The following is a 16,982-nucleotide window of genomic DNA, read 5'->3' as shown; positions in this document are numbered from 1 at the left end:
TCAGCTATGACATCATCACTGAGCTACTTTCACTGTGCAGCACTCATAGGTGATCATTAATATTGTGTCAGTCTGTAAGTCACGGGTTAAAGGTCATTGCTCTTCAGTTGTGATGATATTCATAATGTAGTACAGCCTCTCATACCTGCATTCTGATAGATTTATTGATTTTAACATCATGAGTCTTTGTCATTTAAGATTAAGAGTAAAGTTATGTTCTGAATTTTTTGGGGTTTGTCTTTCTTCAGATTCAATGGACAAAATCAACGAAACAACTGACAGAAACAATGAAGAAATGGACAGTTCAGTGTTTGTCTCTCTGTTGGTGTTTCTGCCTCAGTTTCTCATTATAGGAGCTGTATGGATCTGGTAAGTAAAAATATCAAGTACAACTCAAAACTGCATAACATACAGTGAATATTCTGATATGAATTCAGATTGTAAGAGTGTGAATTTTGACCCTACAGGTTTTTCATCAGAATGAATAAATTGAACTCATCTAAAAACAAAACTGATGACAAACAAATAGAGGTGAGAAAATCTGTATATCTGTATGTTAAATAAACTAATGCTCAGATTTTATAACATTATCTCTTTCTGTGTGTTTGTCATTGTTAGATGTTGCAGGTCTGTGAGTAGATCAGCTGTCTGTCCATCAGAACTACTGGAGTGATGTCACAACTCTCTTTATGACATCATCACCTAGCAACAGTCTCTCAGCAGTGACATCAGTGATGCAGTGATGTCATATACAGTGACATATTAATGACAGCTCAGTGTAAATAATCTAATGTTCAAATAGATGAATTATTCATTGAAGTATTGAGTTTATCATTCAACAGTCTTGTGTCAGTGTCAGATCAACTGTAACATCACAATACATAAATCCTGTAAAAACTTTGCTATAGTTATACTCTTCAGTGCACTTAGGTTTCATTCAGGACTTAGTAGAAAATCTACAAGATTGAAACATTAAATTGTCCATGTTGATTTGTGATTTTTAGTGTTTTTGACAAACTATAGGCCGATGAATGGAGAAGATGAAACAAAGCCGAGTTTTGGCTATTTGTTGATAGGAAGACTTTCATGTATTTCACATCTTATTTATTGTGCTGTTCATTTACACTGAACCGTTTACTCCTATATTATAAATGTTTCATAAGTACATTTTGTATATATAATTTGACCTGTAATATCACTGTTTTATTTTTTTTAATCCACCATTAAGGTATATTTTTTTCCGTAATTTCTTCTTTTTTTTCATGTTTTTAATGAAATAGTAAAATTTTAAGTCTAATGGTGGGTGGTGATGGCGCAGTGGATAAGACAGTCACCTTTGATGTGAGAGACTCGGGTTCGAATCCACTGTGACACAACCTTGTGTCACTGAGCAAGACACTTAACCCCTAGTTGCTCCAGAGGCGTGTGACCTCTGACATATTCAGCAATTGTAAGTCGCTTTGGATAAAAGCGTCAGCTAAATGAATAATATAATTCACTGTAAAGATTTGCATTTTTGCATTAAACCAGTCTGGTGAAAATGTTCTGCCATCTACTGGAAAAAAACACACATAAATAACATGAACTTTCAGCTAAGTGAATACTGTCATATAAGGCCTGCATTACAATTAATTTATTATTTACTTGTCTTTGCATGTTAAGAGAAGTATTATAATATAGAAAGCAATGACACTCAACAGCTTTAAGTAAGATTATTGAATATTTTTTTAATGTAAATTAAATTAAAAACTATATTAAACAATAATATAGTTAAAGGCATAACAAAAATAATCTCAGATTTTGATGGCACTGTGAGCAGCAGTATTTAGCAGCATCAGATCACAGCGTACAACATCAAGACGATTTCTCCAGATCTGCAGTCACAACACTTCCATATCCATTCATCTTTTTAAGACTGAGTTGGTCAGCGATAGCCAGGGGCTCTTTTTCAATTTCACGCCTATTTTTTAAGGCAAACATCTGACTGATCTCCACAAAAGTTTTGTTCTTTGTCTCAGGGACAACGAAGTAGACATAGAGCGCCACACCAACACAAACACCACAAAACACCAGATAACAGAAAGCACCAGCTGACATCTGGAAAAACATTGAACAATATATCAGATAAATATGAAAGTGATTAAATAGATCAATTAAATAATCTCATTGTATCTCATATATGTAAATATATCATATATCTTCATGTTCCCTGAGGAAGTCTTACCTGTAGGAATGGAAATACAAAGCCCACAGTGAAGTTTGATATCCAGTTAAGAAATCCTCCTACAATGTAGGCAGCAGGTCGATGAGACTGTTTAAAGAGCTCTCCTGTCAACAATAATGAGACACCGGCTGCACACAAGATGTATTTGGGTTTTAATTGTATTGAAAAGTGAGTTATAAAAGGCTTTATTATTATGGGTTACACCTCACATTCATTTTAAAGCAGGACATTCATCTTTAAATAGCAGAGACCTGTGATACTAATCTGCCCCTAGGTGGCACTAGTTGCTCAATTTAATAAATTAAACTTTTAATTAGAGATCTTTTGGGGTTTGAAAAAGTAATAAACACCCAAACTGTGCAATTATCTCTTGTTTGTCTTTTCTTTGTTTAAACATGAAGTTATATATAAAGTTATATTTAGCAGAGGGTATTTTTTGAGCTCATAAATCAGTAAAATGTGTCGCTTGTCTGATCATAGAGGAAATTCTGTGAGCCCATTTAGTGCAATATCTGTAAACATAACAGCTTCATTAAGAAAGCTCAAACTTGATCTTTTAGACATTTTATGACTACTCTTCAGAGATAAATCTAGTAAATGAGCAGGCAAACAATGTGTAATGATGAGACCCAATGTGACGTCCTCACCAGGCCCTATACAGAATCCAGCAATAATCCCAACCACACAGATCACACTGATATAATGCATGAAGGACACATGAGTCTGACAACAGAAAAACACAAACACAAGTCACTATAAATCTCTAGCATACAACTTTACATAAAAAACATCTTTGTCTAAATCTGTTTCAAGGAAATTATATTTATGATTACAATTAAAGTAAAGACAACTTAAAAGTAAAGGTAAATAGTGTATAACCAACAAAGAGTTCAGAAATCATCAGAATTACCTGTAACTGAAGTGAAAAAGTAATTCCAGCACAACAAATGCACATAAAACTAAAACCAGCAATCATTAGCGGCCTCCTGCCAACACGCTCAATAGTGAAGCACTGAAGATTCAGAAAAACACTGTTAGACGCTTTAAACACAATGAGTTTATGTTCATATTTACAATGAAGAAAACAACAAACAAACAAAAATATAAAAACATTTTCTGTTAAGTTATGAAAGCAGTTTGGCCTAAAATGTTTATAAAGCAAAATCTGTTGTAGTAAAAGATTAATTAAATATCTGTTATAAAATTATATATTTTTATGACTTGTCATGCAATTATTTTTAATTTATTTGTAAACTTTGGTATTACTCTTCTATATATTATACCTGCATACAATATCAGTTTTTACTGTAAAAACACAATCTGGAGAGTATAAATTGAGTTTCTTCATATATTGTCAGCCTATAGTTAGATCAATCATGCCCAAGAGCACCGCTTACTCGTGATTAAATCATGATAATGCACGAGATCTTAAACTGTTTTAACATTCAATGTAATCTTACACCTATGAGTCCAGCGATGACTTCTATAGCTCCTGTGCCTACTGTTGTATACTGCATCTGATGAGCAGGAATGCCGGCATTCTCAAAGATTGAATTGGTGTAGAACCAGATCTAAAAATAGAGAAGTCAAATCAGTCCTGTTTTTATCTACAACAACATTATTGTCTTTTTCACACAACATTCACACCGCATCGATTCCCGACAGCTGCATTCCCGCATTGACCACAATGATGGTGATAAGTTGCCAGCGCACGGACGAATCCTTGAAGAGCTGTAATACTGAGACCGTCTTCACTGAGGTCAAAGTTCGCTGCTCTTCCTGCATCTCCTCCACCTCAGCCTGGATGTTACACTTAACACGATACCACTTCAATGCTAAATCAAGCAGGACAGAAAAGCATCATAACACAAGAGAATCAGACGACAAGATCACATGATATCATATAATGACAGAGAATCAAAACACAGATTATGATACTTATTGATCTGCTTATTCACCAGGAACAAGGAGCATCTTTAACAAACAGAAGACACAAAGACAGGGTTGGTACAAAATAACACAATGTGCACAGACAAAGCTTACACGTATTTAAGACAAGAACCAATTAAAAATACCAACAAACAAACACAAGAACAAGACGAAACAAGGTACTAAAACCACAGAAGACACAGACCAGGATGTCACAATCTTTGAATATAAAAGTCTTCACCTGTGATTGTGGCATGAATGTTCTGCTTTTCTATCAAAAGATATCTTGGACTCTCTGGGAACCATGACAAGAAGACGAGCTGTATGAATGTGGGCAATATGACAAGAGAGAGTAACAGAGGCCAGAACTCTTCCTGTGTGAAGACACCAGATCAAAAATACAACAACACTTTACAATAAAGTTCATATTAGTAAATACATCAACTAAAAATGAACAGCAGTTTTTAATACAAAAATACTTTTAAATGATTTCAGTAAAGGATTGAGGATTTTCAATCAAGACTCACCTTGCCTAAGATCTCATGAAGCCCCAGAACCTGAGCAATAAATACACCCAAACAGATGAAAATGCTGGGCATGAGTCCCAGAAGTCCACGGAGATTCTTTGGAGCAATTTCTCCAAGAAACATGGGCACCACGCTGAGAGATATCCCTACAACAGCACAACAGACAGAAGACACATCAGTAAAGCAGATAAATGCATGAAGAGACATCACAACATAAGATTACTAATAGCACGAGAAATGCAAGGCACATTTTGAAAAGATTGTAATTTTTTTAGGACATCGCTTTACCTGAATGTATTCCTGTAATGAAGCGACCAATAATAATCATTTCTGGTGAGCCACATAACCGACTGAAGCCCATCAACCCTCCACCTACAAACACCAGAACTGTGCTGCGTATCAGCGTCTCTTTCCTACAAATTAGACAAACACACAAAGTTGCTTTGGATTAAAGTGTCTTATTACATGCATGTAAATATATTTTGTACACATTTGAGATTGAAGAAATTAGTCTTTAATAACCGTGATAAAGAGCTTAACCTGTACGCATTTATTTCTAACATTACACTATTAGATTTTTTATCTTTCATTACAAAATATTATTAAATAAATTAATTCTGGGATCTGAAGCTTCGTTTTCTACCTTCCAAATGTGGTAACCTGTATTCCTACTGTGAGAGAGCCCAGCAAGCCTCCAATGGCAAATATAGACACAGTGATTGAATAGAAAAGCGTAAGATGCTCTTCATCCACTCCTGACCCATAACGTCTCACAATGGTTTGGTTATAAAAGTCCTTAATGTACTAATAAAGAACAAGAACAATGAAAAACATCATAATTTATACTGAGGAGTTTTTTCCTCTGTGAGCAAACAAACACAAAATGTCTTGCCATTGCCGATAATGGTTGAACATCTCTTTTATTTCTTTCTATGTAGTCTAACATCATAATATTCAAATATTAAATTAATAATATAAAAGTTCATTTAAATGATGAGATCAGTATTTTAGGTGGTTCCAGAGTCCAAACAGCAAGTCCCGTTATACAAAACAGTATTAGTTTCACACATATTATTCATATTTAGGTCACTTACTAGCGCAGGAGAATTAACCACAGCCAGATTATAACCATAAAGCAGAGAGCTTCCCAATCACGAGAGCAACGCTACTGCCAACAGGGACAAGGTAAGATGCTGTTAAAAAAGTGACAAATAATCATTCAAGCACTTCAAATAACATTCATTAAAGAGATTGTTTATCTAACAATTAAAAATATATTTTATTATCACCACACTAATCACTCCTATAGGGCTTTCTTTCTTGTACTAAACCAAATCTTTTGTTTTTTGGTGAACAGTGCCTTTATCTTCTTAAACTTTGAGTGGACATAAAGATTTCTGAATGCCAACAAAATAGGTTTGATGAAAAACATGACATATTCCTTTATATTTCTTATATTTAATATAACATGAAACAGTCTATTGCTGTTTAAGAGACAAACCTCTCAAGAGAAAAGTATACATTAAACCTAAATTAAAGCTACATAACCTTGTACATGTCCTGTTAGGATCTTTCAAAACCTCCTCTGCCATTTGTAGGACTGAATGTACAAATAAAACTAAAACAGCAAGCGGGTGTTGTGTATTACATTAAACTTTTAGCTAGAAAAATCCCATTGCTGATTATTTGGGGAAGAAGGTGCGCTGTCTATGGTGGAGCTTTGCCCATTTAACACCGATGAGAGAGAGATCCTGACTTATGAAGAGTACAAAATGTTAAACGCACTGTCACATGCTAACACTCGCATGATTTAACACTTTATTCACATTATATCCACTTGAACGAATGCTTGAGTACTATTCAAGATATGAGTATTCGTTTGACGTTTAATTGATATAACATTTGGACAAGAATAAAGTAATATAATAAAATAATCAAGATTAAGGAAAAGTGAGTATCATTTATGAAACGAGAAAAAAAAACTATTTAATATTTAATTTTTTAAGAGCTGCAAGTACCAGATGACTTTAATGTCCTGATATATAAAACTATGATGTACTTTCTGTTTCACATGACTGTAAGTCACATTCTGTATGTTAACATAATGAAAAAATGATCAATGCTGTATATACTGTATAGAGATGATAGAAATAAAGAACAAATGACTGATTTATATCATTGATTTAAACTCATGTGGGAGACGATAAATGAACACTAATGTTTCTGTTTTCACATTTATTGTTTTATGACTGCAAACTCTTTTAAATCACTAAACCATTAGTTATGTGTATAACAGAACAATAAGTGCTCTTTATTCTATCATCTTTGCATCATGATCAGGGAAATACTTTTAAATCGGTTTATGTTATGAGTTAGCCTGGGTGCCAGCCCATCTTAGCCCCGCCCACAAGATTTTGTAAACGGGAAGATGGGTCTGGGGTTTCTGCGTTGAGGAGCTACTATTTTAGGACAAATGCTGGTCGAACCAATCAAATTGTCAGGGCGGGCTTTATACGATGATGGACAGATAATCAACAGTAACGTAATGAACCACGTCACCAAAGAGCGCGTGTGTTGAATGGCTGCCGCTGTAGAGTTCAGATGTGTGGATTCTGACATTGAGTCTGTACTAAAAGATATCGACAGAGCATTGATTTTAAAAGAGGAACAGAGAAACGCGAGCAGGGCATTTGTTGATGTCCTATTCGGCAAAAATTGGTTGCAACTGAAATGGCTAACGTTATCACGGCGATCCAACTCAGTGTGCACGACGAGATGGATATAATTAGCGGTCGTTGCCAGCTTCTTTTCGGAAGCCCGGAATCGTGGTTGCTAAATAAGTGGAGGGACATGCTAGGCTCCAATATTTTCAAGCAAACGTAATGGCTATCGCCGTGGATGAAGTTCACCTAACGTACAAATGGTAAGAGATAGTCTTACTCTATGACTTAGTAAATACTTCATGTTGTGATATAAACGAAATGTTGTAAACATAATAGGCGTTGATGTACATTCGCTAACTCGGTATAATCACAATGTTAGTGTCATTGTAGCGAATAACTACCAGTTCGGTCAGGCTGCAAAGACGTAATTTCAACATACGTTACACACTCGGTTGCTCTGATTGGTCGTAGGTCTATCCAATTGAGTGCAGAGGCATTTTTCGGTTGAGACACGCCTCATAATTATAGCTCAATGGAGCGGTATCAGACTCAAATTCTGACTAGAATTGAGTATGGCAACGTCAGGCTAGTTATGAGTATAAATTAAGGGCAATAAATATTCATATTCATTTTCATTATGGAAATGATTTAAAACGTTCATTTGCTCTGTGACCTTTGACTTTATTAAAATAAGAGTTTTGTGTTCTGTTTGTGGCATCATCGTATTAAACTGCTTCTGGCATCCTTTACTGGTCCTCACATGACTCTGTGCTGATGCTTCACTGTACAAACATCAATATTTAGTAAAAGGGGTCTTGAATATCACAGATGCATGTTTATACATTAATTATAATCTGCATCAAGTACACTAAATAAACTGTTAGCATGTCATGTATGATTTGTTTTGTTTTATATTTGAAGAAAGTGATTTTAATAGAGAAGGACTGGAGTTGAGTTGTGTCCATGTGCTGTTTTTAGGTTAAACAGTTTAGGTCATATGACTCTCAGTGTTGAGTAATGTCTGTAAAATCAGGCAGCTTTTGTAAAGAATCAATTACTGTCTCACATGCTGGATTATTCATGCTAACAGAGTTCTTCCTTTAAATTACTTGCTTCACATTAAAGATGCTATTGGAAAATGCTATAAATGCATAAATTATGTGAGATTTGTTTGCCCGCAAGCCTATTTTCAGCCCAACAGATAATAACAGAGTGATATAACACAAGTAAAAACGAAATAGATATGCAGTAATCAGTATATTAAATCATTAATTTATTAAATCTCTCGAGGTAAAATTAAAGAGCCACACAGATCCAAAATCGAAACTAACCTTTATTGCAGTGTGTCGTGTAGCTGTCCATCAATGTAAACAATGTGTAAAGTAGTTGAACCAAAAAGTGCACGATTAATAAAGTTATTGGCTTCTAAAGCAGGGAGTTGACTCTGAATCGCTGAAACGAGTCGTTATAGGGAGTGAGTCTTCTTCCTGATATTATCCACGTCACACGAACTTATCCACGTCACATGAGATACTAATCTCCGCCTACAGCCTTGCCTGCGGGAGAAACGAAAACTATGACCCGCCCACAGCTAGCTAGTGTGTGTAGATGTCACAGGAGTGACGATCTTTTAGGCGGAACCAAAAATTGGGAAAGTTTGGTTCCGCCCGGATGTTTCCACCCGGACCGGTAAGAGAAAACACCGGACATCCGGTAGCGTCGCGAACGCTGTAATCAGCCAAATTACACACAGCTGGGAGTTATTAAGAGGAGCGCCGGGTGATTGGACGAGAGCAACACCAGGAGAGTATTTAAGAACAACTTAAACCACAGTCTTGGCGGATGTTATCCGCTGTGTGTTGATGTGTATCGTAGCGCCGAGTTGGGCTCGCCGGATACGCTATTTGGATCGCTGTATTGCTCTCTCTCTCTCTTGTTTGGATCGTAGATCGATACTAATGAGGATATCGACGACCTTATAGGTGGAATACTAGACGGATACTGACGTTGGATGAGAGAAACGGAGGAAGAGGAAAACTTACTGTTGTGAGTATACACCTGTGGAAAAGTGGTGTTGGTGGCTGGAAAACGCCCTGTCTATGCATCTGGAGTTATTACAGCGTGAAGTCAACCTAGGACGAAGGAAGACAGAAATTGTGAGTAACCAAATCCCTTGAAGTAGGTGTTTTGTATGTACTTGACCTATACATCGTTTTGAGTGTTTTCAAGAGAGAGTGAGTGGCCCTACCCCTGTACCAGCGTGGTGGGTGAGCCGAAGGGTTCTTGTGTGGAAGCAGCTACAGTGACGACAACAAACAAATACTAGGCCGTCTACCATCTCCCTATTCTCGCCCAGAGCGAAGTGGAAGAAGACGGGTGTCTATTGTGTGCACTGAGCGTGGTGGGTGAGTCTTTGGATGTAGAAATTTTCACTTGAAGTGGTGCTGTGTATTGCAGTGAGAGTGCTGTGTCTTGTCTGACGTAACCCCGCCTTCAGTCACTCGTCCCGGGACGACGAAGAGGAAAAACGGCGCTAGAGAACACCTGTACGATTATGCTGTAGTGTGTTTTCAGTCTAACAGTATCACAGAGTGGCGGTGAAGAACTGTGCGATTGGCGGTGTGCGTGAGTATCACATCTACTATTGTTACCTTACTTGTGTCTTTTTTTCATCATCACAGAGTAGAGGCGAAAGAGATCCGCCGGCCCGAGGTCTCGACGAAAGGGCGCCCCGGTCCAGTTTTCGATCGACCAACGGATCTCGAGGAAAGGGCAGCGCTTGACCCGGTGTGCCGGCGTGACGTTCTCGCCCATCTGTCAACCAACGAGTTCGCCGAGAGGGTCTTTGTCCCCGGCGTCCCATTGCAAACCACTGTTCAATCGACGCATTGCATAGCCAGCCAGCGTAAGCCCGCCACCCTGTAAGCTACCGTATAACCTGTTTTGTCTGCTGATTAATAGGGAAGTGAGTGAGTCGTGAGAGCCGTGAAGAGAGCCATACCTACCCAGAAGCTGTAACCAGCACAGAGGTGAGAGAAGACCTTGAAATCGATTCACTGTATCCCTGTATCCCAGCAGTCGTCTGTGGAGAGAAAGAGAGCCAGCGTGAACACTGAGATATTGCGCTGTGAAGAGAGCCATACCTACCCAGAAGCTGTAACCAGCGTAGAGGTGAGAGAAAACCTTGAAATCGATTCACTGTATCCCTGTATCCCAGCAGTCGTCTGTGGAGAGAAAGAGAGCCAGCGTGAACACTGAGATATTGCGCTGTGGAGAGAGCCATACCTACCCAGAAGCTGTAACCAGCGCAGAGGTGGAGGAAAACCTTGAAATTGATTCACTGTATCCCTGTATCCCAGCAGTCGTCTGTGGAGAGAAAGAGAGCCAACGTGGACACCGAGATATTGTGCTGTGAAGAGAGCCATACCTACCCAGAAGCTGTAACCAGCGCAGAGGTGAGAGAAAACCTTGAAATCGATTCACTGTATCCCTGTATCCCAGCAGTCGTCTGTGGAGAGAAAGAGAGTCAGTGTGAGTGCCGAGATACTGAGCTGTGAAAAGAGCCATACCTACCCGGGAGCTGTAACCAGCGCGGAGGTGAGAGAACCCCTCGAAACCGATTCACTGTGTCCTCGTGTCCCAGCTGGAGTCTGTGGAGAGGGAGAGAATAGGAAAGGAGAGTGAGTCAACGAGCAAGGTGCTGTGGGGAATAGGCGGCGAACCGCCGTGCGCTGAATAAAGGTACACTGACAGGAAAAGTCCATACCAACACTCATTGTGATTTATTCTGCCTCCAGGAAGGAAGAGGAGCGCGCCACGGGCAGAGGGAACCAGAGGCGGGAGTCAGTTCCCCGACGCAACCCCCCCACCCTCTGTCACTCATTCGGCCGTGGCCCCCCTGGAGGGCAGAGCCTGATTTTAGTTTTAATTTCCCTTTCCCCCAAGTCCCCGTACATTTTAACTATTTAAATAAATAAAGAATATTTTATACTTACCTGTCCTCGTTGTTGTCTGGTCATTGGGTTGGTTTTGGGGACCTCCTCGAGGTGGAAGTTTAGAAGGGGCGTGGCTTAACCACTAGTAGCCAGCCCCTGGCTTGTGACATAAACATCAGCTCACGCTGTTTTCAGCTTTTGTTGTTTTCACTACCAAAGGAGACTTTTTCAAGGAGGGATATTCTAAACGTGTCTGGCTGTGAAGAATCAGTGGTTAAAATTAATTTTTAACGGAGGGATTTAGACGTTTGGCAATGAAAGATGGTTCAGTACCCACTTTATTTGGAACAACATGCATCTCCTAACCACAACCTGTAAGTATGATTATAGATACTTGCTTAAATGAGTGTAAAATGTCTATAGTCGTTTTTATTGCTTGGATGATATCGTTGTTTAAACTCTAACTTATATACTGTCAGAGCCCCGATAGCAGTTTTGCTATGACCCGGTTAGTTTAGATAAATGCTTAAATGAGTGTAAAATTGTTAGTTTCAATCGTCGTTTGTATTGTTTGGATTAATAATGAATGATGTTGTGTGTTTAAACTGTTAATTTACTGTCAGAGAGTCACATTAGCAAACGGCTAATGCATGCTTATTTACGGTTTTGCTATGACCCGGTTAGTTTAGATAAATGCTTTACTGAGTGTAAAATGTTAGTTTCAATCGTCGTTTTTATTGCTTGGATTAATGATGAATGATGTGTATTGATGTTGACAATGTCTTCTCAGTAAATCATGTTAGCACGAGGTCAATACATGTTGCACTGTTGTTGGTCTGTGCCACCGATCTGTGGTCTGTGAGACTGATCTGTGATCTGTGCATTGTGTGCAAAGACACTCTGTCAGTTGACCAATCAGAGCAGAGTAGGCTACTGAAAGGTGGGGTATAGGCAGGCTGAGTCGTTGAATGGCTTCACACGAATCGTTTGGGGATCTCTGAGAAATGGGGTAATTTTAAATTTATATTTTGAGAAAATTACAGTGTTTTTTGACCTTGCATGCATTTAAACCTGTTGTCCGGGACTTATAAATAGTGATAGGATGCTTAAAATTGTTATGTTACTGGCACTTTAACTCCACTGAATGCTAGTTATTCCTTATTAAACAAAGAATGAAGAGTCTTTGAACTTCAGTCAATTCGTTTTTTCATTTATAAACCAAAAACAGAAGTCACGTGGTCTATTCCTTTTGTGAAAGCGAAAATAAAATCGGTAACACTTTCAAAATAAAAGTCACTATAGTTAGGTGATTGTAGACTAAAACTGAACTATATATAATGTATTTAGTACAACTAAAGTAGCACTGGGTGTGAAAAAACACTTTAGTTAACTGAAATAAAAATTAAACATTTGTAAGAGAATTGGTGACTTCAGATTAAGTGCACTCATTTTATATGTAGTTTAGGATAGCAGGTAGCCTATTTATTTATAAGTTTCTATTATTTAATTCACATTTTAGTTTTGTAACATTAGGCCTTCTTGCTTTGTGGAAGCTCAACCAGCAGAGGTCACTCTATCCCCTTCTGTTTGAAGGGTGTGCAGAACTTCACCTGCCTTCCAGCTCCAGCACTATAGCTGCTAAAAACTCTCAGTTTTTTATTCTATTACATTGACTACGCCAAAAGATAAGATATTAGATACACAAATTACTAGATTCACTGTTTGGAGTTACGTGAAGTGCAGCATTGAGGACATCTGCTGTTACCCGCTGTGTAAATGCATCAAGAACAGCATATTTACACATTCAATGACATTTAAACAAAAGTTTTTATTACAGGAAATATGTAATACATACACGCGTGAGATAATTAGCATAAAGTTATAGTAAATGTAGCCTATATAGTTATAATGTGGACGTGCCTAAGACTTTTCTCAGTAAGAACTGAGAAACAAAATAGAAAAATGTAGCCAATCAATTCCTAGTTTTCTTTTTTCATTTTATAAATGGAAATGATAAATGAAAATACAACTGGTTGATCGTTTTCCGTTTTTTTCATTTTAAATGAAGTTTATTTAACTAAGTTCGGGAGGAGCATGGTCATGTGATCCAACCAATCAGTGCAAAGAGGTGCCTATAAATGGCAGTCCCTCACCTCTGTCCCGTGACAGATTTTTTGCAGCATCCCTCCTCCACCCCATCACCTCACTCTCATCTAGATTCATTCATCACAGTTAAAGAGAGGGGAGTACTCTGGGTTCGGGCTAAAATTCCGAGCTCGGAGCCCTCTCCTCGGACAGCACGCCAAATATGCTTTATCTCATTCCCTATCGATTACATGTTAATGCGAACTCGTGAAAACGGATATGAAATGGATGGGAGATACCCAGGGGCACGTTCAAGCTCACACAGGTGCGCAACGTTTTGCTGCGTTTTCCGGGTTTCCTAGAAACGGCGTGCAACAGGTTTTAGAAGCGTTTTCTCTTGTTTGGTGGGTGTGTCAGTGTTGAGATCTATAAATTGTATGCTCTCATTTGTATTTGTATTTTTGTTTATTTTCTCTGTTTGGGACAGGCAACCCAGTCACACTGCGAGATGTCATGTGACCTAATTAATGACTGAGTGAAATCAGGTGTTTCTTTTGTTTTAATAAAAATGCGCCAGTCAGAACGACTGCGTGGCTGATAGTGAAACGTATCTTCTTGTCTTATTTGAACGTATCTGTTAACAGGTTATGGGCCCAGAGCGGAGTTAAAGTAGAAACGTTTGAGTGTTAAGACGCCGGGTAAAAGTTGCGACGGATAGCGTGTACCTGATTCTTTTAACATGAAAAGAAGAGAAAAAGAAACCGCGACGAGCCGCTGGTCTCGATTAGTCTTTGACGGAGATGAAAAAAACTACGAGCTACGGGAGACAAAGTTTTTGGGTCATCTTTATTTACAAGGACTGAAAGAGACTATTTTAAGCGAGTCTTTTGAGGAAGACGAGGAAGATACGGCGAAAAACGCCGAAGCCTATGCAGAGCTAATACAGTTCCTGGATGACAAAAGTTTGTTGCTGGTTATGAGGGAAGCAGCAGACGATGGAAGAGCAGCATTGAAGATTCTTCGGGAATATTATGCTGGCAAAGGAAAGCCCAGAGTGATTAGCTTACACACAGAGCTAACGTCATTGCAAAAGTCGCCCAGTGAGTGTGTTACTGATTATGTCATCAGGGCTGAGACCGCAATCACCGCTTTGAGGAACGCAGGTGAGAATCTGAGTCATGGACTTTTAATAGCAATGGTTCTGAAAGGACTTCCAGAGACATTTAAGCCATTTGCCATTCATGTTACCCAGAGAGATGATTAATTGAGTTCTGCAGAATTTAAGATGAGGCTTCGAAGTTATGAAGACATGGAAAATATGCGGACAACCGTATCCGAGGACAATGTTATGAAAGCTGGAGCGCAGCCTGGAAGAAAAAACGATTTTGTGGGTACATCTGTTTGTGGTGCTGGTACAAACATTGTTTGTTTCAAGTGTGGTACAAGAGGCCACAAAGCAAGAACATGTCAGCTTAAACAGTGGTGCAGTCAGTGTAAAAGTAACAGTCACCGCAACGCAACGTGCAGACGGGGAAGGCAGCGGGACAATGCACAAAAAGTTTCCGCAGAGCCAAGTGACAAGGAGTATGCTTTTCGGGCAAGCGACGCTGAGATGCGGGTACAAACTACCAAGAGGAAAGGCCTAATGGTGGATGCAGGTGCAACTTCCCACATCATCACGGACATCGAGAAGTTTCAGAGGTTTGACAGAGGAACAGTTTTCAGGCCAACACACATTGCTTGGAATTGGCTGACGGCACTCGGTGTAACGGGGTCGCAAAGCAAAGAGGAGACGCGGAGGTATATTTGATTGACTACACGGGACGACGCGTCAAAGCGATGCTGAGAAACGCGCTGTACATCCCAGCATATGCACAGGACATTTTCTCTGTTTGGGACAGGCAACCCAGTCACACTGCGAGATGTCATGTGACTTAATTAATGACTGAGTGAAATCATTACTAATGTCGGCCCAATCAGTGGCAAGATGTATAAAACCACGCCGTAGTAAAGAGACAGCTCGCTCAATGGGTTCAAGTTGGAATGTTGTCTTTCATTCTGGACGGTAAGGTCAGTGACTGTAACATTGAGGGTATTTTACAGTATTAAACACACATTTAATGATTTCATCAGGCTTCAGATTTTAAAAAGAAGACAAAGAATGGCCTCTCAGCTACCGTAGTTGCAACTCTTGCGTCATCACAACAGGGTGTTCACAGTTCAACACATCATCTGTTTCTGTTTAATAAACGTTGTGCAACGGGGATGAACCCAGCTCAGATTTTCCCCTGACCCTGCAGGCACCATCTCGTGATCATCCAACATCGAGACTTTTGTTAAAGAGTTACTAAGGTAAAATTAAAACAGCTTTTATAATGTTTAGTTTGACAATTAAGCTGAAGTTGACAATTAAAATTTTCCTAAAGGTTTAGCTCACTGACCATTTACTGATAACTAGATATATTTGGGGAGGTTGCTAGTGCTAGATATTTTTTTCACAATGGCTATGTTAACATGCACAAAAATTTGTAAATCTGACTAAATTAATACGATTAAAGGTTACAACGATACCGTTTGCATGCACCCTAAACATTGCAATATGGTTAAAATGTCCTACATGTACATGTATATGTAGAATCCGAACCGAAAATCTGCACAAGCGCACAGCCAGGGTTGCCAAATTCACATTTAAAAACCATCCGACTGGACGTCCAAAACTAGCCCAAAAGCATCCCAATGACTATTCACACAGCCAAAATATCAATAACTTATCAACGAAATAATTTAATCTTAAACCCGCAGAAAAAAAACAACTGGTGGAAACAGTTTTCCTAAATTTAAACTCGAAAAAAGCAAAGGACTTGGCAACGCTACGCGACAGCATCTCTCGTTGGAGTTCACGCTTTACCCTACAGTCACATTAGCTACAAAAGTGAACGACACCGAGCGACACGCACTCGCTTGATGGGCGTTCCTTGGCTAGTTTCTCAAAGCGGTATCAAAAGTCACTTTAGAGGTATTGTTAAGTTACAAAAACGGTGTTTTTGAATTTAAAAGTATTTATTTCTCGATAAAAGTAACAAAATATATGAGATAAAATGCCAAACTTATCAGATATATACATAAATACGCATTTGCCGCCATCTTGAATTATTTTCTCAGACTCGACCACAGACCTACGTCACGCTGCTCCTTCACTCCGATTGGCAGTCGCTTTGTCGCATCGCTCAGCATTTGCATAAAATAGCCTGCTTGTCTATTTTGGCCCCGCCTTGCTCGCGCAGCGGCGAGCTCGTCGCTTGTCGCTGGCAAACAGCCACTTCTATTGAAAATGAATGGTAGCCTGTCGCTCTGTCTCTGTCGCTTGTAGCTAATGTGACTGGGGGGTTACTCTGTATAAAAGTCAAAACTGAGTTGGAGTTGTTTTTAAGAAGTTTTCCGATAAAGGTAATGAAAACACACTTTTCAAAAGTCACAACGCTTATTTTATTGCTTTAAGCAGCCTAATGTTTTAAAAGTATAAACAAACGCTGCAGAATTTAGTACAGCGCGTGACCCCATTAATGCTGTTGTTGTTGCGTGTTTCTGTGACGAGATTCATAAATATAATACATGAACT

General features: G+C 38.9%; 2 protein-coding genes and 1 long non-coding RNA gene across 5 annotated transcripts in view; 1 reads left to right on the top strand and 2 right to left on the bottom strand.

Moving 5' to 3' along the window:
• Positions 1–16,982, top strand: part of LOC129453070 (uncharacterized) — a 206,855-nt gene that overhangs the window by 83,725 nt on the left and 106,148 nt on the right. The window contains exon 1 of one of the 3 annotated variants that reach the window (XM_073865617.1): positions 15,362–15,715. The exons of 1 other annotated variant lie outside the window; for it this stretch is intronic. The gene's annotated coding sequence lies outside the window, so the exon portion shown is untranslated. Of the gene's footprint in view, positions 1–15,361; positions 15,716–16,982 lie in introns of those variants that run through there. One more of the 3 variants, XM_073865614.1, reaches the window with a different exon arrangement.
• On the bottom strand, positions 1,731–5,932 carry LOC141349275 (solute carrier family 2, facilitated glucose transporter member 9-like). The gene is made up of 11 exons (XM_073865611.1): positions 5,775–5,932; positions 5,324–5,484; positions 4,969–5,093; positions 4,681–4,826; positions 4,395–4,527; positions 3,872–4,059; positions 3,685–3,795; positions 3,135–3,236; positions 2,872–2,947; positions 2,225–2,352; positions 1,731–2,097 (listed from the first exon to the last, which is right to left on the bottom strand). Exons 3-11 carry the CDS (start codon positions 5,039–5,041, stop codon positions 1,855–1,857), a joined length of 1,200 nt encoding a protein of 399 aa, XP_073721712.1. The 5' UTR covers positions 5,042–5,093; positions 5,324–5,484; positions 5,775–5,932; the 3' UTR covers positions 1,731–1,854.
• Positions 10,718–11,248, bottom strand: LOC129454301 (uncharacterized). Its single transcript, XR_008647815.2, has 3 exons — positions 11,110–11,248; positions 10,917–10,993; positions 10,718–10,851 (listed from the first exon to the last, which is right to left on the bottom strand). It is a non-coding gene; the product is annotated as an uncharacterized lncRNA (long non-coding RNA).

Source organism: Misgurnus anguillicaudatus, unplaced genomic scaffold, assembly GCF_027580225.2.
Source record: "Misgurnus anguillicaudatus unplaced genomic scaffold, ASM2758022v2 HiC_scaffold_32, whole genome shotgun sequence".
Lineage (NCBI taxonomy): Eukaryota > Metazoa > Chordata > Actinopteri > Cypriniformes > Cobitidae > Misgurnus > Misgurnus anguillicaudatus.
This window is presented reverse-complemented; position numbering and strand designations above follow the sequence as displayed.